Source organism: Papio anubis, chromosome 6 (assembly GCF_008728515.1).
Source record: "Papio anubis isolate 15944 chromosome 6, Panubis1.0, whole genome shotgun sequence".
Lineage (NCBI taxonomy): Eukaryota > Metazoa > Chordata > Mammalia > Primates > Cercopithecidae > Papio > Papio anubis.
Genome location: NC_044981.1, coordinates 71,371,624 through 71,396,065, shown reverse-complemented (window position 1 = coordinate 71,396,065; position 24,442 = coordinate 71,371,624). Strand labels below are relative to the sequence as shown.

General features: G+C 38.5%; 1 protein-coding gene across 1 annotated transcript in view; it reads left to right on the top strand.

Moving 5' to 3' along the window:
• The window catches only part of IMPG1 (interphotoreceptor matrix proteoglycan 1), a 146,533-nt gene that overhangs the window by 9,547 nt on the left and 112,544 nt on the right, over positions 1-24,442 (top strand). The window contains exon 2 of the mRNA XM_003897823.3: positions 23,496-23,729. Within this exon, the coding sequence (XP_003897872.2) occupies positions 23,496-23,729 (234 nt within the window). The remainder of the gene's footprint in view (positions 1-23,495; positions 23,730-24,442) is intronic.

The following is a 24,442-nucleotide window of genomic DNA, read 5'->3' as shown; positions in this document are numbered from 1 at the left end:
TCTAGGAATGCACGGTGGCCTGAGCTCCCTCAGCACCTAAGTGAGAGACAATGCTGTGTGGAGCTGGACTGCCAAGCCCACCCTTGGATACCCCAATGGCAGGCACAAACAAGCCCTAACTGGTGGCAAGAGAAGCTCCTGGTGAAATGTGCTGAGGTCTCCCCAAGGAGGAGAGGGAGCTGCCGCAGCTCCATGGTCTGGGCAGACAGAAACACAGTCTTCTTCCCTGTCACATTCCTGTCTCAGCTCTCAGGACACTAAGATTGGACAGACACCACTGCCTATCTCCAAGCTCCAATTTAGCCAACAGCCATAAAAAAAAAGATTGCCCCATGGTTCTCCACTAAAATATCTATGGTGCAGAACCTTCTCCCTCAGCCCTGTTCTATGCAACAGGAACACTGCCACTCTGTGTAGAGAACGGGAGCACCTCACCTTTCCTGCGAGCCCCAGTCTGGTAGGCACACAGCCAGCAGGGATGCTGTAATTCCTAACAGCCATAGAATGGCTGTCCTCCATTCTGGGAGTTTATTCTAGTCATCTCTAATAGCTCTAGAATGGCTGTCCTCCATTCTACCCCTAGAATGTCTGTCCTTCATTTTAGCAAGGTTACACATGCTGTAACCTTCAGGAGGAGCAGCTACAACTGTAGCCACAACAGTGGGTGGGGTAGGGAGATGAGTAGTCCCCTTCTCCACTCCTGTGCCTGAGCACTAAGGCTGCCTGGCTGCTGGGGTAGAACCATACTCTTCCCCATAGGGCTGAACACAACACCCACATCTCCTCTGGAAGCAGTGCAGTTACTCTCAGTCCATAAGTGGGAAGCTCTTGAGCACCAGAAAGCACACACTTTGGGCTCCTTTGTCCAAAGAGGTGTTCCCTTAGTGCACTGCACTCTCTTTTCCTTTAGGAGCAGCACTCCATGAGGGCTGGAACAAGAGGAATACTGCAGCTCCCTTGGAATCACCCAGCCCTATGTGTCTGCTGCAATTTGAGCAGATGCTGGGATTGGCAATGTGAAAACACAAGGGCTGAGATTTCCTGGGCAGAACTCAGTCATTTAATGGATGTAGCCCGAAAATTGTGCCTGCCACTGCAGTTTGGGTAGAGGAGGAGGACAAGCAACCCTGTACATGCTGGTATACTGGTGCAATGCCCTCAAGAAGTCCCCAGATCATTGCCCACACCAGTGTTTGTGTTCATGAGGACAGAGGAGCTCTCTGACACTTCAGATACCAAGGATCTGCCACCAGGGCAAGGAGAAACAAAACACTCCCACAAATCCTTTTCATGAAATAAAGCCCCTCTGGGTTTCATCTCTGACAGCCTCTTGCTTCCTTCTTTTCCTGTGCCCTAGTTACTTCTGGTGAGTTCTCCACTAGGCTCCAGCACTTTCCTCTTGAAAGTCTATGTAAAATTATTCAACTGTGACTTTGAGTCTTCTTTCTTTTTCTTTCTTATTTTATTTATTTATTTATTTATTTATTTTATTTTGAGATGGAGTCTCACTCTGTCACCCAGGCTGGAGCAGTAGTGCCATCTCAGCTCACTACAACTTCTTCCTCCTGGGTTCAAGCGATTCTCCTGCCTCAGCCTCCCAAGTAACAGGGACTACAGGTGCCTACCACCATGCCTGGCTAATTTTTGTATTTTCAGTAGAGGTGGGGTTTCACCATGTTGGCCAGGCCGGTCTCAAACTCCTGACCTCAAATGATCCACCCACCTCGGCCTCCCAAAGTGCTGGAATTACAAGCGTGAGTCACCGCGAGTCTTCTTTCTAAGGAGAACTGGCATCCAATGTCTCCAGTTAGCCATATTGGAGGAAGAAAAGAAAAACCTAACTTGTTACTCATTAAAGGCATTTTATTTCATAAGAATCTTAGATCTGTTAGATCTGTGAATATATGTTAATCTTCAATTAGCGAGGTCTATATTAAAGTTTTACCTCAGCCAACTAGTTTCTTATTTGTAACAAATTAACCACCATGAGTATATTTACATAGAAAATGGTTTGGGGAGAGAAAAGAAAGGTTCAATTCAACACAACTAGCTGCTAACCATAATGATTGGGTGTTTAGTTAAATTCAACAGTTTCATTTTAAAAGATGCACAGTTTTGAAAAATTAAAGAGATGAAAATTGCCAATAGTGCCATCCAAATACAACCTATGCTAGCGCTACTTTTTATAGGTATGTGTATTTAATTTTTGCAAAATTGCAGTTCTCCCACACACAAATTTTATGTCAGCCTTTTGGTAGTTTTATTACGTTATAAGAATGTTCCACGTTGCCATCTAGTTTTGACAAGCATCATTTTATGGGCTGCATAATGTTTCTTTCAGTAAATGTGTCAAGATGTGCTTTGTCTAAATATTCAACAAATGAAAACTAATTGTTACTAATTATTTTGTTACGGCAAATAACATTGCAATAAAGAGCTTTGTGCATAAGCTTCAGTATTTAAGACTCAGCATAAATTCAATAAAGCAAAATTATTGGGTCAAAGCAATGTAAACAGCTTTATGGTATTTGATTCATATTGCCAAATTGTTTCTCAAAAGTTTTCCTATGCCCTTAGATAACTTTTTACCAATTTGATTCTACAGAATGCTTACCATATACCCAATACTATGCTAGATACAGAATATACAATGATTTAAAGACATGCCAATATTTCAAAAAGCTTCCTTTAAGCTTTGCAGATTCTGAATGTAGTTTTTCACAGATACATAAAGGTGGCATAGCTTTGATTTCAAAACATTCATTAAATAAAATTGATTTAGCGCAACAAAAGACAGTTGAAGAGCTCAAAGAACAATTACTTCATAAAGATACCAAGGCTCCTTTCTTTGATGTTCATAATGGAAATACCAGTTGCATCTGATATGTGCATCACTGCTTTATGTTCTTACTTTTCCATTTCATATAAATAATTTCATTTAATTCCTTGTGACATTCAATGTGTACGAGAAAGAGAAGAAAGAAAATTTACCCTTGGCAAGTCCTAAAATGGAAATAGTGTTTATCTTAGTATGTGTCTTTTGCATTACATTTGGTTATACTAAATGAAACCTTTAACCAAGTTATTATTAGTTCACCAAGGTAGGATAATTATTTTAGTAGCTGTGAAATGTCAGGAAATTTGCATTTTAAGACACTCCACTTCTTGCCAATCCTTTACTATTGTTGTGTGCTCCCATTTCATAAAATTACACAAAAGGTATTTTGCTTCATTGTGACTTCATTAACAGAGAACATACGTGAGATAGCTGCCGAATAGTAGGCACATTAACTGTACAGCTCCTATACTTTGTTCATCTGTGCTAGTCTCAAGTCAGTGTCATTCAACAGTCCCAGGCAGACTTTCTTCTTCAATTGTATCTGAGAGGATGTCCTTAAAGTTGAAACTATGTAAATTGAAGATTCTTCATGTACAAATGAACAATCTGTGGCAGCACACCTGAAACCACTTATTAGATTATATATTTGCTTTAGTAATAAAAAGCACTTGCTGCCTTGTGGCCCCTTTATGCTTGTGTCACTAAGGGACTATTGCATGTGAGAGCTAATTAAACAGGACTGAAATGACCTACTACTTTCTTAGCCATTTCTGTTAATCATGAGAAGGCAACCACCTTGAACATCAGCTACATTTGCATATTAATTATGTCTGGAAATTCAGATTCTCTATACCTTTGGTGCCACAATCATTTTCACATATTTTATTCTGTTTTAAAATAATTCATCTGAAGCAAGAAAGTTTATTTTTCACAAGAGTCTCTAGGCTTATATTTTAATTCAGAATACATGTTGTAATGACCATACTAAAAGTCCTGGTCTCCTCACTGTGTTATAAAGCATCACACTCAAGGGTAACTGAGGTCTCCATCCACACCACCCCTTCTTGCTTAAGAGCAGAAAAGACCTCAGCAGTCATGGGGAAGGAACTTGTGATACCAAGCCTTAGAAAAACACAAAGCAATTTGCTGAAAGGAAAGAAGGCCTCTGACCAAAATGTGAGTTTTAATCTTCCACAGTGGACAGTTTTCAGCAACCACTGGACCTAAGTTCTCTGTCTAAGAAGATCATTTCATCCAAGGCTAGGATTTCAGCCTCACAAAACAAGAGCACCAAGGCAGATGAAACCTGTGATAAAGGAGGAGTGTGCACTCTGCTTTGGGTCCAAGGCAACCTGAATGTCCAAGCTTATCTCACAATGAGTTGATGAGATTGATTGGCACAGCCCTCGTAACGAGAATTTATACATGGAAATGCTGCTGTCAAGCTCTGAACTAGCAGCAGAATGCGCTGCTGTAATTATTTACTGAGAATGTTCCACTGTAATTATTTACTGAGAATGTTCTCCCTCTATTGCTCCTCTCTTCCAACCATAGGGAATGTAAGAAGAATATGAAAGAGCTACAGAACAGCAGTGCTGCCTGGAAGCATATGGTTGTATTCAGTCGATAAATATTTTCCCATTTACATTCAGTCATTCTTGAGGAAACAATGTCTTTCTGTGTGCCTTTGTAAAGTCATCTTAATTCATTCTGACTTCATTTTCTTCATTCGGCCATCTTAATTCTCTTCACCATAGCCAGTATCTATTTTCATAATTGCCCCCGGGAGAAGAGTTAAGGAAAACTAAACCAAAAGAAATTTTGTGGAGAAAAGTCAGAACCTCAAAATTAGTGAAAAGTTTCTGCTTCAGAAATATTTTAACTACATAAAGAAAATAACACATGTAGGACTAATTTGTCTGTCTTAAGCTTCCTGCTGCATTTTTAAACAAGCAAATGACACATTTAATTAAGTTGAACTATGAAATACTATGACACTATTATTAACGCATTGTACCCAGATCGGTTTAGACCTGATCAAAACACTTTGCAGACAGTAATTATGTTAACAATCATTTAGATTAACATATCTTTTTAAATAAAAGCTCAAACTAATTTTCATTCCTTTATGGTTGGGAACCCAAGGCAGAGTGCTAAGTAATATTTCCAAAATCATTTGAGGTGAGAGGTTAGAACCAAAGTTGGGATGTGACCTATATCCAGTTATAGCTCACATCTACTTCATCTATTAATAATAATCAGTCCACTGTAATATGATGAGTGGACTTACTATGGTTTTTACTATTAACCCAAAAACCAACTTTCCTCTGCTAACACCACCAGATGACTGCTGGTTCTGGACCATTTCTGACATCTGTTTTCATAACTGATCTCAGAACAGCTGGTCAGATCCTTCAGCTCTGTGCTAGAAATGGAGGCACCTATCTTAGGGTGTCTATTTTTTCCTTAAAAAGAAAAGGTGTAATGTCGTGAACTCCTCAAAGAACTGGAGCTGTTTCCTGATAGTGTCATTTTAAATGCCCATGACTAAAGTATAAGTTTAGTAGTAAGTACCTTGTTTAAGAGTGTGTTATGTATCTAAAGGCAGGACATTGCTTAATGGGTGTAACTTGACACAATGGGAAAATCTCTTCAAAACCACCCCCCTCAAAAATATCACTCCCCCACCCCACTATCAAAACATTGAAATTTCACCTCCAGATTTGCAGTCTTTTCAGCCTCTGGAGATATAAGATTCTGAAACACCTCCTTTTCAATAATTTCCCTGCCTTCTTTCTAATGGATCTGATCCTATTCTCATCAAAACATCAGTCCTTCAGCCTCTGCCATTTTGTCCAATCCTTCAGCCTATTCCAGGCTTTGATAGGCTCACATAAATCCTAGGTCCTATAGTTTGCCACTGAACCACTCCCAACGGTCTTCTTGGTGGTACAACAGAAATCTTGCTCCTTGACCTCTGTCCCATTGGCTTTGTTAATCTCACTCTAGGAACTTAGCTTTGGCTTTTTCTACTCTCATTCCTGAGCCTACAAGTATTATTAAAGAAACTCAAACAGAGTGTTTCCATGAAACAAATTCCTGCACTGTAAAGTTAGCTAGGCCCTACAAGCTATTCCATAGTCATACTTATATCTGATTCCCTAAACTAGTCCCCTGGCCAGATTTCCAAAACTTTCCTCTCCTGTTGAGCCTGCAGCATGATTTCCCTTCATTCACAGAAGCAGTGATAACAATGTAGTTAAGAGAAGAAGCTCTAAGGCTTGCACAGAACTTCATTCTGCACAGAACAGCTCTGTTACTTACTAATTTTGTTCCATTGGCAAATTGCTCAATCTCAAATATTACTCCCTCTTATGGTTTTCTTACCTGTAAAATAAAAATAATAATAGCCGTGTTTGCCTCAAAGGGCTAAAGTTTTTAGTGAAGTATCTGCTACAAAATGCTCAATAAATGCTAAGTCCGAAGATGGCTATAGCAACTACCACTGTTATTATTATCACCTCCTTCTACTTACCGAGAAAATAGAAGTCATTTGACTTCATTCGAAGTTTCTTCTTGTTACTTCAACGTTTCTCTGAATTTATCCAAACACTTATTCTCTTTGTTTTAGAGAGAATAAAATGAATTCATGTCTTTGCTAATGTTATTTCTATCCACCTATGACTTTAACACCATTTACAACCAATTTCCTTAAGACCTTCCCGAAATGAAAAGGCAGCCTATGGATTGGGAGAAAATATTTGCGAACCATATATCTTGTAAGGGGTTAATATCCAAAATATGCTAAGGACTCACAAAATTCACTGCCAAAGAAACCAAACCAAATCAAACAAAGGAAAAAAACACAACTCTATTTTTTTATTTTATTTTATTTTTACTGAAGCACACTTTTATTTAGAAAAAGATAGAAACAATCCAAATGATTATTGAAGTTTATAACATGCAGCTATTTAAAGTAAAAGTTTTCAAAGACTAGTAGTGACTTGGAAAGATGACATAATGTTATATTAAAAATTTTACAAACAATATGATCTCAATTTTGAAACATATAGGTACATAAATAATGTACAAACAAAAAATTGAAAAAATATGTGAATATACCAGTGATTTTATTTCTGGGTGATTTTTATTTTCTTCACTATACTTCCATCATTTTAAATGTTCTAAAATAACTGTGTACTACTGGGATAGGAGACAATTAGGGGCTGGTTAGGCAAATAGAGAGAGAGGGTATCAGAAGAAAGATAGAGGAGGGCAGTGTTCACAGGCACAACCACAGGATAGCACCCACACTGCCTCTGCAGCTAATAGGAAGATATGTGGTTAAGAACTTCCCCTTGTGCCAGGATTTTGCTCAGAAGGGACTGTCCCGACTTAAGCGCAGGTGCAATAATTCATCTTAAATGTCCTTAATTTAGCCCAGCTCATTATAATGTCATTAACATGACATTAGCATTGTGGTTTTAGCCACCCCACCCCTCCATGGGTTTCACTTAGGCACTCATGAGTAATAACCAAGATGGAGTTCCTCTGGTCAACCTCAGGCACATGCAAATGCAATACCCTTAGGAGGGAATTTTACCCCTCCCATTTGGACAGAACCCACAGAAGACTTCTCTGTCTTTGCCACATAAAAGACCCAGAACTCAGCCCCATTTCTGGCAACCTGTATTCAGGCCCCCTCTCTTTGCTGAGAGCTTCCCTTTTGCCTAGTAAATCATATTCTGTTCACTCTCTGGTGGCCACATGCCTTGTTCCTCTTGGTCATGGGACAAGAACTCAGACCTAGCTGATCTAGGGACTAAGCAGACTGCAACATTACTTTTTAAATTTAAAAAGAAAAGAACATTATTTTGAAAGAAATCTTTAACTGAAATATTAAAAAGAAATTGAAGCAACGTGAGTATTTTATCTTTTAAATTTGTTATGAAATAGCATACTAGGCTATCTAGCCAGGGCGCTTATACTCTATTTTTGGTATGCAATTTAAGCCCCACTTTTAGGAAGCACTACATGACTACTACATAACCACACCTCACAAGCAGATTTGAATCTCTTCCCCGCTGCAGGCCCCAACCTCTGGTGCACAAGCACCCCAGGCCTCACTGCTGCATGCCTCATCACATTGCATATGGGCTGTGCAGGTTTAGTACTTGGATTTTTTTCCAACTTTTATTTTAAGTTCAGAGGCACATATTCAGCTTTGTTGTATAGGTAAACATGTGGCATAGTGGTTTGCTGCATAGATCATCCCATCACCTAGGTAGTAAGACCAGCATTCATTAGCTATTATTCTTGATGCTCTCCCTCTTCCCACCTTCCAACAGTCCCCAGTGTGTGTTGTTCCCTGACATGTATCCATGTGTTCTCATCATTCAGCACCCACTTATAAGTGAGAACATGTGGTATTTGGTTTTCTGTTGCTGAATTAGTTTGCTGAGGATAATGGCTTCCAGCTCTATCCATGTCCCTACAAAGGACATGATTTTGTTCCTTTTTATGGCTGCATAATATTTCGTGGTGTATATGTACCACATTTTCTTTATCCAGTCTATCATTGCTAGGCATTTACAGTGATTCCATGTCTTGGTCATAACACAACCCAATTTTAAAATGAGCAAAGGACCCAAGTAGTTAATTTTCCAAATAAGACATACAAATGGCCAACAAGTATGAAAAGGTGCTCTAATCATCAGGGGAATGTGAATCAAAACCACAATGAGCTATTACCTCACACTTGTTAGGATGGCAATTATCAAAAAGACAAGAGATAAGTGTTGGCAAAGTTATGGAGAAAAGGGAACCCTTGAACATTGTTGATGGAAATGTAAATTACTACAGCTATTTTGGAAAACAGTATGGAAGTACTTCAAAAAATTAAAAATAGAATTACCATACTATCCAGTAATTCCTTTGCTGGGTGCATGCCCCAAAAATGAAATAAGCACCCCGTAGATATCTATGCTCCCATGCTGATTGCAGCATTATTCACAATAGCCAAGACATGGGAACAGCTCAAATATCTGTCGACTATTTTCACATTTCACCATTAAGTATAATGCTTATTTTAGCTTTTTTTGCTTGTTTGTTTTCTTCTTGTAAATGCTGTTTACCAAGTAAATAAAGCTTCTAATTCTAATTTGTTGAGGTTTTAATAACGAATAAACATCAAAATTTATTGTTTCTTCTATATCTATTGAGATTGCCAAATGGTTTTTCTCCTTTGATTCATTAATGTGATAAATTGCCTTAATCAACTTTCAAATATTAAACCAACACTACATTCCTGAGATAAATCAAACTGGGTCATACATTGCTTTTACATTGCTGGATTCTATATGCTACTATTTTATTTCTAATTGTTACACTCATATTCATAAGCAAGCTTGGACCATAAATTTTTTCTCATACTTGTTTTATCAAGTTTTATAAGAGTAGTGTGCAAATGGAATTACATTTTGCTTGAATGTTTGATAGAATCCACTGTTAAAGCCAGAGAAAGATATTTGTAGAAAGATATTTGACTACTCAATTTTTAAGGTTTTGATAATAATTATCCTACCTCTTTTTGAGTTAGTTATAGTAAGTTACATATTTCTACAAATTTATGCATTTCCTATCAAATTTCAAATTTATGGATAAAACATTATTCATTATATCTTCTTGCTAATTTTTGTATATTTATAGAACATTTCATAGAAAGTCTGTAGAAAGCATAATGTTCTTCTTTCTCAATTCTGATATTGGTTAATTTTGTCTTCTTTATTTGATCAATCTCGTTGTTATCAGTATTTTCCAAAAAGGTTTGACTTTTATATTTCTTTTTTCTCATTTGTATTTATGTTCTCTTTCACATTTTATTATTCTCTGTTATCTTTGTTTTTCCTCATTTTCTTTGGTTTTATTTTGTTTCCTTACACTACTCTTTTGAGATGGATGCATAGGTCATTAATATTTAGCTTTTCCTTTTTCTAAAATAAACATTTTGATGATATCATTGTACTATTAGGAACTGCTTTAGTTTCATTCCACAAGTTTTATTATGTAGTAATTTTATCATTTCAGAAAAATACTAATAACCATAATTATTTCCTCTTTGACATATGGGTTATTTTGAATAATTTTTTCTTTTCAATGTCTAAAGATTTTCCATTTGTTTTTCAAACTAATTTCTAGCTTACTTCTCTATTAGTCTGAGAACATGATGCATATGATATCAGTCCTTTTCAATGTATTCAGATTTGGATTTTAGTACAGTATATAACCAATATTTGTTCATTTTCCCTCTGCTTGAAAAGAAGGTATATGTTATAGTTTGTAGATATGATGCCTCATACATGTCCATTAGGTCAAGCTTGAGCATGTTTTTCAAATCTTCCCTACCCTTACTGAATTTATTTGTTCATTCCATCAATTAAGAGAGATATCTTAAAATGTACCTACTATTATTCTGGATTTTATTTTCTGTTTTGTCTATCAACCTTTGTACTATATATTTATGTATTATTAACTGCATAGAATTTTAACTTTCATTGTGACCTGTCTTTGTCTTTATCACTACCTTGTCATTATTAGGCAGACAATGTCATTATTAGGCAGAAGAACTTTGCCTAATAATGAATTTTGTCCATCGTTTGCTGGAACGGGCTTGTACGAACAAGAGCCAATTGGGCACATCTTTTCCAAACTCTGTGCAATTATGTCACGTTGGTGGCTTGAAATCAGTCATGACAGAGTATTAACACAGAGAAAGCAGCAAATGACACAAATCCTACCCATGCCCCAGAGCTGGTTATTAATATTTACCAGCAATGTTTTGACTTTATATGATTTTAATATATCAGCTTTCTTTTGATTGGTAGTCTTCTATTATAACTTTTTTCCATTCTTCTAATCTTAACCTCTGTGTCTTTTGATTTAAATGTGTCTCTCAAAACAGCAAATCGTGGGTACTTTTTTTTTTTTTTTTTGAGAGGGAGTCTTGCTCTGTCGCCCAGGCCGGAGTGCAGTGGTGCGATCTTGGCTCACTGCAACCTCCACTTCCCAGGTTCACACCATTCTCCTGCCTCAGCCTCCCGAGTAGCTGGGACTACAGGCACCTGCCACCATGCCCAGCTAATTTTTTTGTATTTTTAATAGAGACAGAGTTTCACCGTGTTAGCCAGGATAGTCTCTGTCTCCTGACCTCGTGATCTGCCCACCTCGGCCTCCCAAAGTGCTGGGATTACAGGCGTGAGCCACCGCGCTGGCCGGGAACTTTTTTTAATGTAGTCTGACGATCTCTGTCTTTTAACAGGAACATTTTGTCCATATACATCTACGATGTCCCAAATATTCCATGGGACATACTTTTACTGAAAAATAAAATATTCCTTATTTATCTGAAGCTTAAATTTGACTTGGTCCTATGTTTTTATTTGTTAAATCAGGCAATCCAATTCCTACCAGACCTAGCCCTAACCATCAGAATGGAGTGGCACTAGATCATAAAAACAGGTAACAATGTGCCAGGCTCTCTGCGAAACACTAACATCTATTTTCTCACTTAATTTTCGAAATACAGCTACATAATAGGCAAGCACTAATCAAAAACTATAGTGTTGGAAATATTATCTACTTTTCAAATTACAAACCAGAGCAAATAGAAATTAATTATTTGCCCAAATTGAGGCAGTGGCAGAGTGCTCTTCTCTTACCCAGTCCTCAAGTACCCAGAATGAAGTTTACCTGGCTTTTCTGAGGGAACTGTAGGTCCTTATGCATCTGAAAGTCAACAGGCAAAGATATACAGCTGTTTCTGTTTGATCTCCTCCAATCCTGCTCTGCTTGAGAATATCATTCATTTTTGGTAATATATGCAACAAACAATCTATATATATATATATGCAATTGTCTTTACTGAGAATTCCCAACATACTCCGAGATTAAGTTTACATGACAGCAGTAAAACCACAGGGCAGTGTGTGGTTTGTAATATTATAATCGTGGACAGCACAAACTTCCAGAAAACAGAGATACTGGACTAAATTAGAGCTGACTCTGATATAAGTACTTCAGATATAATCAGAATCGAATGATATAAATTTTGCCCCCAAATATGTAACACTCTTAGCAATCACAGGAAGAAAAATACCTTCTATTTCAGCACCTCAGCACAGCTGGAACCTGAAGGAAAGTGGATATTTGGCACAAATCGTTATGTCCCATAAGTAAATCAACATTCCTTTCCCCTAATGTTTGCTCAGTACACCTCAGCTTCTGAAGTTAGCTTCCTCCTGAATTTTTTGGAATTTGTTTTATAAGCTCTTAGTGGGTCTCTGTGAATTCTTGTAACTTGTCCCCATCCACCTCCAAGTCAGCTTCAAATATCATGGGCGGAATCTGCCTCCTGCTCATGCATTACCTGACACTTTCTGGCATAACCCCTTGGTTTCCAATCTTTGTGTCAACCTAGGCTGTAACAGTGCTCTGGAAAGTACAGTGTTGCTAACATTTGTGAGATGCAATCACTATCTCGGATTTACTTGTAAAATCCCACACTTATTCTCTTCCCAGTGACTTGTGTACTTATTTAAACTCTACATTCTAAAACTTATGGAGCTGTATCCAAAAAGTACACATAATTAAGAACTGGGAGGCACAACAGTGAAAAAGGTTAGTTGAACTTCAGTTAATGTAAAGATAAGTTGATTAGGAGTGGCTTAATGGGCCCGAACCTATACACATGAGGAGATGGCTGCAGGGTGATTTGAGGGGTACTGAAAAGTCCAGCTGCTGGAGAAAGGACTGGTTTATTTGTGGCAGCCCCTGGAAACTAGGCAGCCATGTATGAAACCTTCACCAAGCTGGCTAACAATTTTAATATAACTGTTGTCACCTCAGTTTCACATTCTGTTTACTCCAACTTGACCTCAGCATTAATCCAACTCTTGTCACCATCTTTTTCAAAGTGATCATACATTTTACAATTAATCACAGTTTATAAAAATATTCTACTCTCATATTTTTTTAAGATTGGCTCATCTGTAGAGAAAGGATTTGTTGATTTTGTTTACGTATTCGGGTGGTCCTCAACATTTTAAATGTTTTGCTAAAATTGCCAAAGTAAAGTTAGCACTCCATGAAGAAGCCATGTGTTGATCCTAAGGTTTCTCACAACCCCTGGCACAGTACTGCATGCCTTGAGAGCGCCTGTACCCCTATTTGAGAAGTAAAGGCATTCCCCCATTACTAGAAATATAGTTCTCAATTTGCAGGAACAGTACCTCTGCAGCTGGCAGCTAAATGTTAGTGTACCTCATTCAAGAGGCTGCATTACCAAGTGATTTCCCGCCTTAAATGGAGGCAGTGTGTACTACCTTTCCTTGCAACCACATAACAAGGAGCTCAGACGTGTTTCTCTCCTTTCCCAGGACACAGAAGCTAGTCAGCTTTGAGAAAGAACACTTCTCCTCTCCTCAATATGCCCTGTCCTCTCACCCTACTAAGATGGATGACGAGTTTGCACACATTTCTGTTCAGGGTACAGTTGAAAACATGGCCCTGCTAGACTCCTACCTCTTCACTCCCTGACATTTACCAGACCTTAACAACTGGCAATTCTACCTGTTCAGAAGGTCATCCCCTTTGGGCACGAAAAAGGCAACCTCCTTTTCCACCTCTCCCTTCAACTTCAGTTCTGTTCCTACCCACTCACCACGCTGCATAGGCCCTCAGCAAGAAGTGCATATGTCACCTATGGATTTGGTTCTTCTTTTTTTTTCTTTCTTTTTATTGTGCAATGAGGTAGGGCTCAGTACATATGTACATGTATGGAATAGAAGGTAGGCACTAGCAACCTCTTATTTCTTGTAAGTCTTTGCCAAGGTCCTAACCGTTTCCTTCTGACATAGCAAGTCTGATGGTTAAACCTGATTTTTGCAAGAAGAGAAAAATAATGCAACCACTCTAATTATTTGAGAGAAGAGACCGCTGATTTTTAGCCTCAGCAGGGAGTACTGCTGCTGAAGAAAGGCTAGTTTTGGAGGTAAAAAAGACAGTGATGGCATCCAATTTTCAAAACCTACAGAGAGGGAAACGGTATAACGTGCACCCCATGCATTATTGATAATCAGCATGCATGCTGCCTATTGTGAGAGTCTGTTTACTTCCTAATTCATTAAAAGAAAGAACTGCAAGTTTCCTTACTTTCTATGATCTCCTTTTGCATCATTTATTCCAACAAGTTTTGCCTCCAAGGCCACAGATTGGGGCTGGCATTGTGTAAGTTTGTTGAGAACTACCTGTAGGAGGGCAAGTGGGAGAGCAAGTTATAGAAGCTTCTCTGTTCTCTGCTTTATTGCCCAGAAAACAGTATGCTTAAAATCCATGGAAAAATTCTGGGATAGACTGAACAAGGTATTCAGAAAATCTGCATAATTTGTTGATACATACTCAGGTATGTTAAGCACGATTTGTATTTAATTGCCTTTGCTTTTTAGGAAAAATTTCTCAGGTGTATAATTGAGAATCTACTAATGTAATGGGAGGACCCAGGCATAATGCATCACAAACAAGAGAAGCATTTGCAGAAAGGCCACGGTCCCTCACTTTTTTTAGTAAGGTTGGAAAAATTGGGGAAAAATTAAATTGTGAGTTGTTTTTTTTTTAACTTCCAGTCGTTGATTTGGTGCTGAAATGTTACCTACCTACTCCCTATAGAGTTCTGTTCCTCAAATTACGATTTTTGTTCTGTAGAAATTGCAGTAAATTTTGTCTCTGCTCCTGTTAATTTATTCATTAAGACATCGAGACCTTTTCCCCTAGGAAGACATAATGGGTTTGCTAAGTGCTTATACCAATGGCTGTTGCTTTCATAGCAATGCTACCGTGAAAACCTGATTCTCCTATTCTTGATGTCTAGTATTGTGACTGTATGTGTACAGTAAGCCTCTGTATGCCTACAGGGTTAAATAGCTTAAAAAATTCCTCTAGAAGAGAGAGTTTGGTGAGGAATGGTCCAAACAGGTTGGTAAGTATCCACTTGAATATGTAACCAAGAAAGAGAATGACTTGCAGGCAAAGCTGAGCCTGAAATAGAAACTTTGTAAGCAGCCTGACTAGAAGCCAACTTTGGTACTGGAAGGAAAAAAGTAATAAACTCTTCAGTGAAATGACAAGGAGATGATGTGGCCTATGTCTTCAGGGATACCAGTCAACACTGCAGTCACATGGCCATCAGCCTTCCACCTAGAGTGAAAATAGTACTTTGACTAAAGGGCTGGCTTTCACATTAACTAATAAACATGCTTAGGTGATCCAAACCTAACTTTTTTTTTTTTTTGAAGGAGTCTCACTCTGTCGCTCAGGCTGGAGTGCAGTGTCACAATCTCTGCTCACTGCAACCTCTGCCTCCCAGGTTCAAGCAATTCTCCTGCCTCAGCCTCCCAAGTAGCTGGGATTACAGGGATGCGCCACCATGTCTGGCTAACTTTTTTTGTATTTTTAGTAGAGATGGGGTTTCACCTTGTTGGCCAGGCTAGTCTCGAACTCCTGGCTCTAAGTGATCCGCCTGCCTCAGCCTCCAAAGTGCTGGGATTACAGGCATGAGCCACTGTGCCCGGCGGCCCAAACCTAATTTTTAAACAATAAACAAAGAGTCAAAAGCCCATTATTTCAGAACTGCCACTCACATCCTTGGGCAGATTTGTCTGTTTTTTGGAATAAAGTAATGTTTGAAAGTGTTTAAATTCAGTGGTTGTTCCTTTAATTTCCCTATCTATATATTTAGAAATTTCCAAAATTATCATAATTATACTGGGTTGCAGAATCTAGGTCAGCTCCAGGATAGAGTGGCTAAATTTTAAAAGGAAAGTAAATAAATAAAGAACACCAACCTCCCCAACTTAAGCCTTCAGTGCCAACCATTTTTCTTAGCCTGCTAGAAGGTTCCCTGCCCATCAACGTCTTGTCCTCCTGTATGCCCACCTAAATACTTTCTACCTGCCAGGTCTTTCATAAGAACCTCCCAGCTCAAGGGAGCCCATCCTACTGTGTTAAATCCCTGCCTTTTCCCAAATTGTCTATTTTGTTACAAAACCACCACCCTCACCACCTCCCCCATCAACAAATGTCAATATCCAAATTCAGAGAAGGGATCAGTGGAGCTATAGTTTACGGTCACTTTCTGTATATTGTGTGTTAGCTAGTCACACCTTCTGGTGAAGGGTCATATTCACACGTTGAATACACCAGGCTCTATGAGCACATCACAAATACTGAAATATAAAGAGAATGAAAGAGAGAGAGACAGAGAGAGAGAGAGAGAGTAAAGGTAGGGGACAGGTATTGGTATATATGCCTGTGGTATCAGAGGAAATCTTCACTCACTAGGAAGATCTTCCCTCCTCTTGTCTTGGAAAAGGAGGGAAAGACAAATCTTTTTTTATTTTAACTTTTAAGTGCAGGGGTAAATGTGCAGTTTCATTATATCGGAAAACTGTGTCGTGGAGGTTTGGTGTATAGATTATTTCATCACTCAGCTATTAAGCCTAGTACCCAATAGTTATTTTTTCTGATCCTCTCCCTCCAACCACCCTCCACTCTCTGATAGGCCCAAGTGTGTGTTGTTCACCTCTATGTATCCATGTGTTCTCATCATTTAACTTCCACTTATAACATGCAGTGTTTTGTTTTCTGTTCCTGTATTACTTTGCTAAGAATAATGGCCTCCAGCTTCACCCATGTCCCTGCAAAGGACATAAATTCATTCTTTTTTATGGCTGTATAGTATTCCATGGTGTATGAGTACCACATTTTCTTTATCCTGTCTATCATTGATGGGCATTAGGTTGATTCCATGTATTTGCTATTATGAACAATACTACAATGAACATATGCATGCATATGCCTTTATAACAGAATGCTTTATATTCCTTTGGGCATATGCAGTAATGGGACTGCTGGATCAAATGGTATTTCTGTCCTTAGGTCTTTGAGGAACTGCCACACTGAAAAGACAGGTCTTTTTAAAGAGTTTTGCTGTCAGTGTAAATAGAAAAATGAGCTAGTATCTGGAGGAAACATGCTACAGAGAGAGGATTCTTTTAATAGAAGGTAAAATAATAGGATATTTGTGTGCTTCTAGAAATAATCCAGTAGAAAAAGGGAAAATAATGATGTAGGAAAGTTAGAGAAGAGTTTCTGGAAGAACGTTCTTGAAAGGTGAAAAAGGAGGGAACCTGGTGCCTAAGTGGAGAGTGGCTCTTAAGTAGGAGCACAGACCAATCATCAAATAGTCACAGGAGGCAAAGCATAGACCATGAGCACAGATGGAGCCAGTGAGCAGTGAGCAGATGCAGTGCTGGATGCTTGGGAAGTTCTCTTCTGGCTCCTCTTGTTCTCAGTAAAATGTGAAGCAAACTAATCAGCTAAGAGCAAGAATCAGCAAGAAGGTACCAGAAATCTGAGAAAAGTGTGTAGCTCTCCAGGAGAGTACAAAACTGAATTGGACCAGAGAAATATAATGTGATCTTACTTAAGGATCATAAATTTAAAATGAGTTCTAATGCTTGTTTTTCTCCAGCCATGATCAACTATACAAAGATTCAGGTAAGGTGTAGGCAACAGGTTGAATTTAACTATGATTTTGGTTTTACCTGTCAAGTACAATAATTGAGTGGCAAGCGAGTTGTCATCCTCAAGAGCCAGGTAATAATGATATTCTTCCTCATTGATCTCCACATATTTAATTGGTTCCACTGACTATTTATTTATGGAAAGATTGAAAGTGTCTGGGAATGCAGATTGTACTAAAATATACTTTATACATAAACCGTCTCTTTTCTGGTCTTTTGGTATTTATTCACAAAAGAATTTTTATTTGCCTTTTCACTTAGGATATTATCTTTAATAAGATGACTGTGTCCTAAGCCTCCGATATTAGACCCTTAGAAAGGGGACAGAAATTTCAAAGAGGAGTTGCAATAATGGAGGCGGGCAAGACATGAAACATTTTTTCATAGTCTAATGGTTTTTTAAACAAATCTAATTCATACATATATTCTAAAAATCCCATGAATATTTCCACACACATTTTTCATTAATTCACTTAATTAATATGTATTGCATCTCTGTCATGTACAAAACATTGTACTAGGCAAGCGCCAAGGTGAATTGGAGAGGGGAGGGCAAGACTACAATACAGATCCCAAAGGTATTTGCAGTCTAAAGGGAGAAACTCATATTTACAACAAATTAGTATTCAAGACAGGATAAAGGAAGCACTACAACACAAGTTTCATAGCTTTTGTTTATCTCATTTACAGCTATGTGCCATAGTGGACCTGAAACAGTAGTCACTTAATGAATACAGGTGCATCAGTGAATGCCATAGAGATGTGAACCACCCTGGAGGAACAGGAGGGAGCAATGAAAGAATCCTGAATGTGGGATCTGAGAAAGCATAGTGGAGAATGTAACATTTCACTAGCTCTTAAAGGAAAAGTAGGAAAACAACAAAGCGCCTCCCATATGAAAGACAAACACGAGATGAGCACTGCAGTGTGGAAGCAGGAAGACTTCAGGGCATAGACATAGTCCTGTCTGAGGGCTGAGGATTCGCACAGTGAAGGGTGTGTTCAAACGGAAGAGTGGTAGGGGCAGAGTGGGAATAAGAACCAAGCTATGCTGGTAACGAAAATACTATATTTAATCCATGACATATTAAGAAAACTTGTGAGCTGCATTTTTCGCACAAACCAGTTCTAAATATGTCTAATTTTAGACTGTGTGATTTCATGCTATTGCTGGTATTTTATTTTATAATTTTCGTAGGTACAGGTTTTCACTGATTTATAAAATGTTATTCTACTGACTAATGAACATTTTGAATAAAGCTTTAGAGATCTTACTAAAAAAAAAAAAAGAGAGAGAGGGTAAAGAAAGGAAGAGTGGTACCAACAAGTGGAATGCCTCGATTATCTGATAAAGGAGTTTTTATTGAGCACTTACACTGTGTCTTACACTGTTTTAGATGCTGCCCATGTTATAACTCATTTAATATCACAGAAACCCTGTAAGGGAGGTATTATTATTCCCCATTTTATAGATGAGGAAACTCAGGATGTACTTGGATGTCAAGTACACCCACATTATACAACTAGTAAGTGACAGCTCCAGGCCCTGTATACCATTGGTTCTATGAAAACATTTTGAATACTTGAGTGACATTATATGATTTGTGTTGCTACTACCTTTTTCCTTCATAAGTAATGAATGTATTTAAGCTAAATTCAGAAAGTAAACACCATGCATATTACAGCTGTTCCTCATCTATATTTAGAAGTTCTGAATATTCAAATGTATTACTTTCCATTTCTGTCTTTTCTTTATTCAATGATATGACTATTTCCGAAACCATTGGCTTAAAGGTCATTTTCCTAGTGTTTAATCTATAATTTAAAATAGTACAATTGTATTTTTTTCTTAATTCTTAATTTAATTAAACTGTTCTAGTATTATTTTACTCCAATACTCTTTTTAGAACTACCTAAAGTAGGGAAAATATGAGGAAGTGTTTACAGAATTAGCTGTAGCGTGGTGTTTGCTATACCAGAGGGCAGAAATAGGACTGATATATGGGAGTTATCAGAAAGTAATTTTCAACTCAAAGTGAAGGTGTTTTTTTTTCCTGAAATCACTTTGCCCTTCTCTTTGTAACTCTGAATTTCATTCAGAAACAGTTGTTGATGGCAGCCAATTCATCATCATGTAGGTTACCCTCATTTTGTCATCATCTTAGAGATTTCCTGCCTCAAAAACTTTTCCAGTCTTTTATTAAATATACTCTATTGTGTAGCAAGTCTTCCAACTATCAATTCATTCTCATTAAATTTTCACCTCCTCTTTTCAAATACTTATATACACCAAAAATATCAAACTCGCAAAAGTGACGCAAAGAATCTTTAAACGTTCAGTTCAGTATCAACATTACAATTTATGCAGCACTGGAGAACAGCATCTGATCTGGTCTAATTGCCTTACTCAGAAGTGCTTTCGTTAGTTCCAACAACTATCAGCTCTTTTTATTTCATTGAAATCCATAACAAACAGACCTTGTCACTGTGGCCTGTCCTACAAACATCCTTGGATTCAGGTAACCCTAAGTTTCTGATCTCTCACCTCGTCTCTAGTGAGGATGGGGCAGAGGCATAAACAAAAGATTCTAATCCCAGCCCGAGCTATAGCATCATCAAAGGGGGTTCTCTGTGGTTGGTTTTGTGTCACAGAAACAGAGTAGTCAAGGTATCTAATATTCGTATAATACCAAAAAAAAAAAAAAAAAAAAAAATGGAGGTTGTTTGTTCAGCCAAGAGAACCTAAAATAGGAAAAAGATGAGGAAGTGTTTATGGAAGTAGTTGTATCTTGGGGTTTGCTGCACCAGAGGACAGAAATGGGACTGATATGTGAAAGTTATCAGAAAGTAATTTTCAACCCAAAGGAAGGAATTTGTTAAGGGGAGATATTCAAAAGTGGAACATGGTACTTCCTAGAGGAAAGAAACAACCATTTGTAGAGTATTTGTCTCGGGTCTCCTCCAGCAGGAGATATTTAAAACCGGGTGACCTTATAATTTATTTCCCAAACAGGGACACATTTGAGAATGAAAGGATAACAGCTACAAACTGGGGTATCCCAGGCAAATGGATTCACATTACCCTAATTTGCCTTTGTAGACCCTTAGCTGTGTGGACTTGCTGACGTGTGGAGAACGGGGAAATACTGACCCTACTAGGGGAAAGGGAAAGGTGGGAGCTCATGGAAGTGCTGAGAAACAGGGCAACTCTGTGACCCTCTCACCCCCGCTTGTGTACCTACCCTGATAGGATGAAACCTAATGACTCATATCAAATAGGATCTCTGTCAGTGAACCTGGATATAAACAAAGTGTTAGGATCCACAGGGATCCACCTGGGAAAAATTCCAGGACAGCAACATTGTTCCCAGAGCCAGGGTAGAGTAGACACTCTTCCCAAGTCAAAGTTACCTGCCCTGATAGAATGAAACCTAAAGATTCATATCAAATAGGATCTCTGTCAGCGAGCCTGGATATGAGCAAAGTGTTAGGATCAAAAGGATCCACCTGGAAAAAATTCCGGGACAGTAACACTGTTCCCAGAGCCAGGGTGGAGTAGATACTCTTCCCAAGCCAAGTTACTCAGAGAGTTCTATAGGGCATAACATTAGACAGTAAGAATAGGACCAGCCCCAAAGGACCAAAGACTGTGGTGATGACGAGGTACAGAACAGGACCAGCCCGATAGCAGGACCCCACACATTACAGGCAGGCACAGTGAGAAGAATGGAGAAGGGCAAGCATATAGGGGCACAGCCTCTCTAAATATGGTCTGTGTTACACTGCCTAGACTTAGAAGTACCCAATGAGGCAGCTTTGTCTTCCATTCTAAATGGCAATTCAAATATAATAAAAACTTACTTTTTACTATGACAAGTTTATTGCAATCTACAAACTGCTTGAAAAGATTATTAAAATTAACATTCCTCAACAAAAAATCACATTTTACTAACTGTAATGGGTACTAACAGCTGTGTGCTCGGCTCCCATCCCTCTTTTGCACTTTGCCCCTAGATTGAATGGGCACCTTTCACTTCGCCATGCAGTCATTTTGACTCAGGAAAAACTGGTTCCAACTCTGTGGTTAGAATGAGCCACTTCAAGTAATCCCAGTTTCCTGCTCTGTAATTATTCAGATCAAGCTGACAGCACTGGCATATCCCTTGCAACTGGTCTTGCTCCAGGAACATGGTCTAAGTCAGCCAGACCTAAGGGAAAGGCTATTTTTCAACATGAATGAGAGTCAAGGTGGTGATCCAGTGCTGCTGGCCATCATCAGGGGAATTTGATGGAAGCCTGCCCGTGGATGATATCACCACACGAAGGGACAGAAGCAGACAAGCAGAGCCAGACCTCCATTTCCACCAGGCATTCCCTGCCTCTGGCTGTCTTTTGGAGGTGATAACTTTCTTACTGTGTAAGCCAGTTTGAGAGGCACCCCTCTTGATTCTTCATGTGGAAGCATCTTAGTAGATCTATAGAACAGTGATTCCCAAACCTGCCTGCATATTGAAATTACCCAAGGATCTTCAAAAATTGCTGATGCCCATATTCTACTCAGAGATTATGATTTATGGGTCTAGTGTGTCGCTGGGTAAGCCAATTAAGCTGTAAATTTCCTCCCTTCCTGGAGATTCTTTCCTAAGAATGTACCTCTGCCCAAGGCTAACACAGGGCACTCTGAGACTTCTCAAAGTGACAGGAATATGTGTTCCCAGATGGACTTTCTCCACCCTCTACAATACTGAGGGACTTTCATGCTTTGCAAAAAGATTCGAATTGCTCTTCAGCTATCCTGCTTGGATTCCCCTTTTATCACATTTCACGAGATATGGGTTTGAGAGCCTTACCTAGTAAAATGGGATTATAAGTCTCTATAAACCACATGTTTGGAGTCTCAAGAGGCCATAGTAAGAGGTCCCAATCTTTCATCAATAATTTTTTTAAAGGTAGAATGGATAAAAGGAAAGAGATGGAGTAGAGGAGGAATAATTGAGATCTGACTACACTGTTAACATTCTCTGCCACCCTCTCTTCCCCTCTCTCTCTTTTTCTCCCAAACCCAACATCAAAACCTAGGTCTGTCTTTCACATTTATATGTAACTTAGATCTCACTACACTGTTAACACACACTGCCACTCTGAGCCTTAGTACCCTAAACGCTGATGAACTGAGAAAAATGATATCTGTTTCACCTATGTTGTAAAGCTTTTGTGAGGCTATGAGATAATACATATAAAAATTCAAAATTAAAAAGTGTTTGATGAATCTAAGTTATTATTATGAGAGGTCCAGAAAGTTAAAAATGCAGTCTAGACCTAACCCTAGTAGATACCAGCCATGCCAGCAGGATGAAATGGCTTAGAAGAGAGTTACATTCTCTGCCAGCCTGCCCCTTGGCATCCTCCCCCTTCATCCTTCCTCTCACCATACTTCATGAAACGGCAAAGCTTGCACTGTAAATACAACTCTAAGATACATCCTTGCTCCAACCCACTTTCAGCCAGATTGCCATGCTCTGAGCCCTGCCCATACAGAATTCCTAGGGCTGCCACTAATAGGCAGGAAGGTTATTTTGCTGCCTTTTTCCCCTAGGTTTTTAGAAGCACTCCACTTCCTCATCAACAGTACACCTCTGGGCACCGCAATGCTATATCATTCCCTGCTTGAATTATATTATCTATCATAAGAGACATCTCCTGAGAGGCTTGAGTGCTAAGTGGGGAGTGATTTTTAGAAAGATGTGTGGGAAATGGTTTCAATATTTGGCAGTTCCTAAAGGCAAGATGATTTGAGACATTGGCTTTTTAAAAATACGCTTGATCAGCTCATTATACTATTCCCTTATTTCTGAAAATGCCTTGTCATTTGGAATATTACGTTTAGCAGTTGCACCAAGGTAGAAATTTCATAAACTAGAGGATTGTAATTTTCAGTTTATTTCAGTCATTTATCCATATATGTCACATATATCACATAAATGTATATATTCACCAGGATATCAATCTTTCTTTTACAGATATCTCCATTAACATATACCATTCTGAAACTAAAGACATAGACAATCCCCCAAGAAATGAAACAACTGAAAGTACTGAAAAAATGTACAAAATGTCAACTATGAGACGAATATTCGATTTGGCAAAGCATCGAACAAAAAGATCCGCATTTTTCCCAACGGGGGTTAAAGTCTGTCCACAGGAATCCATGAAACAGATTTTAGCCAGTCTTCAAGCTTATTATAGATTGAGAGGTAAGGAAAGAGGTGAAACCTGTTTAGCCTTGTGTTATTTCCATCCCTTCCCTTTCATTCATTCATAGGTTGTCTTTAGCCTAAAACTTCCAGGTCTGTCATTTAGCCACAAGAATTATAAAAATCGACCTAGTGGTAATCTGATAGTAATGAATAATAAACATTCAAAACTATGGTAGATATCAGCTCTTATGGTTTAAAGTAATATCTTGTGCAGCATAGAACCAAAAGGGCATTTATAAATCACCAGAAAACCTTGGCATCCAGATTTTACCCCTTTATTTTTTTATTTTTGCCAATGCTCAATATTGCATTTTAATGTTGTTCATATGAGTAAGAAGCACAGGATGATTGCAATGTCAGGGATCTAAGCAAATTGATTTATGACCTAAGATTTTATTTTTCAAAAGCAACATTACAATCCAGATCCTCTTATAAGTTAGTGTATTGATGATCCAGCAGAAACTTTAAAGTTTGGAAACCTAGAGACGGTTGAAGTGCAGAGGAGAAACAAATTAAGAGTGGTTACCAAGATATAATGCAGGAGTGTTAGCAGAATTTACAACACAATTACAGTGGTTTCTAGCAGAGTTACAGTCCACTTTTTACCCCAAGACTGCTTAACAGGATTCTGATGGCATTCCCAGAAACCATTAAGGAGTTAATCACAGCGCAGCCATCAGTGACTATCCTTTTCACTAACTAACTATGGA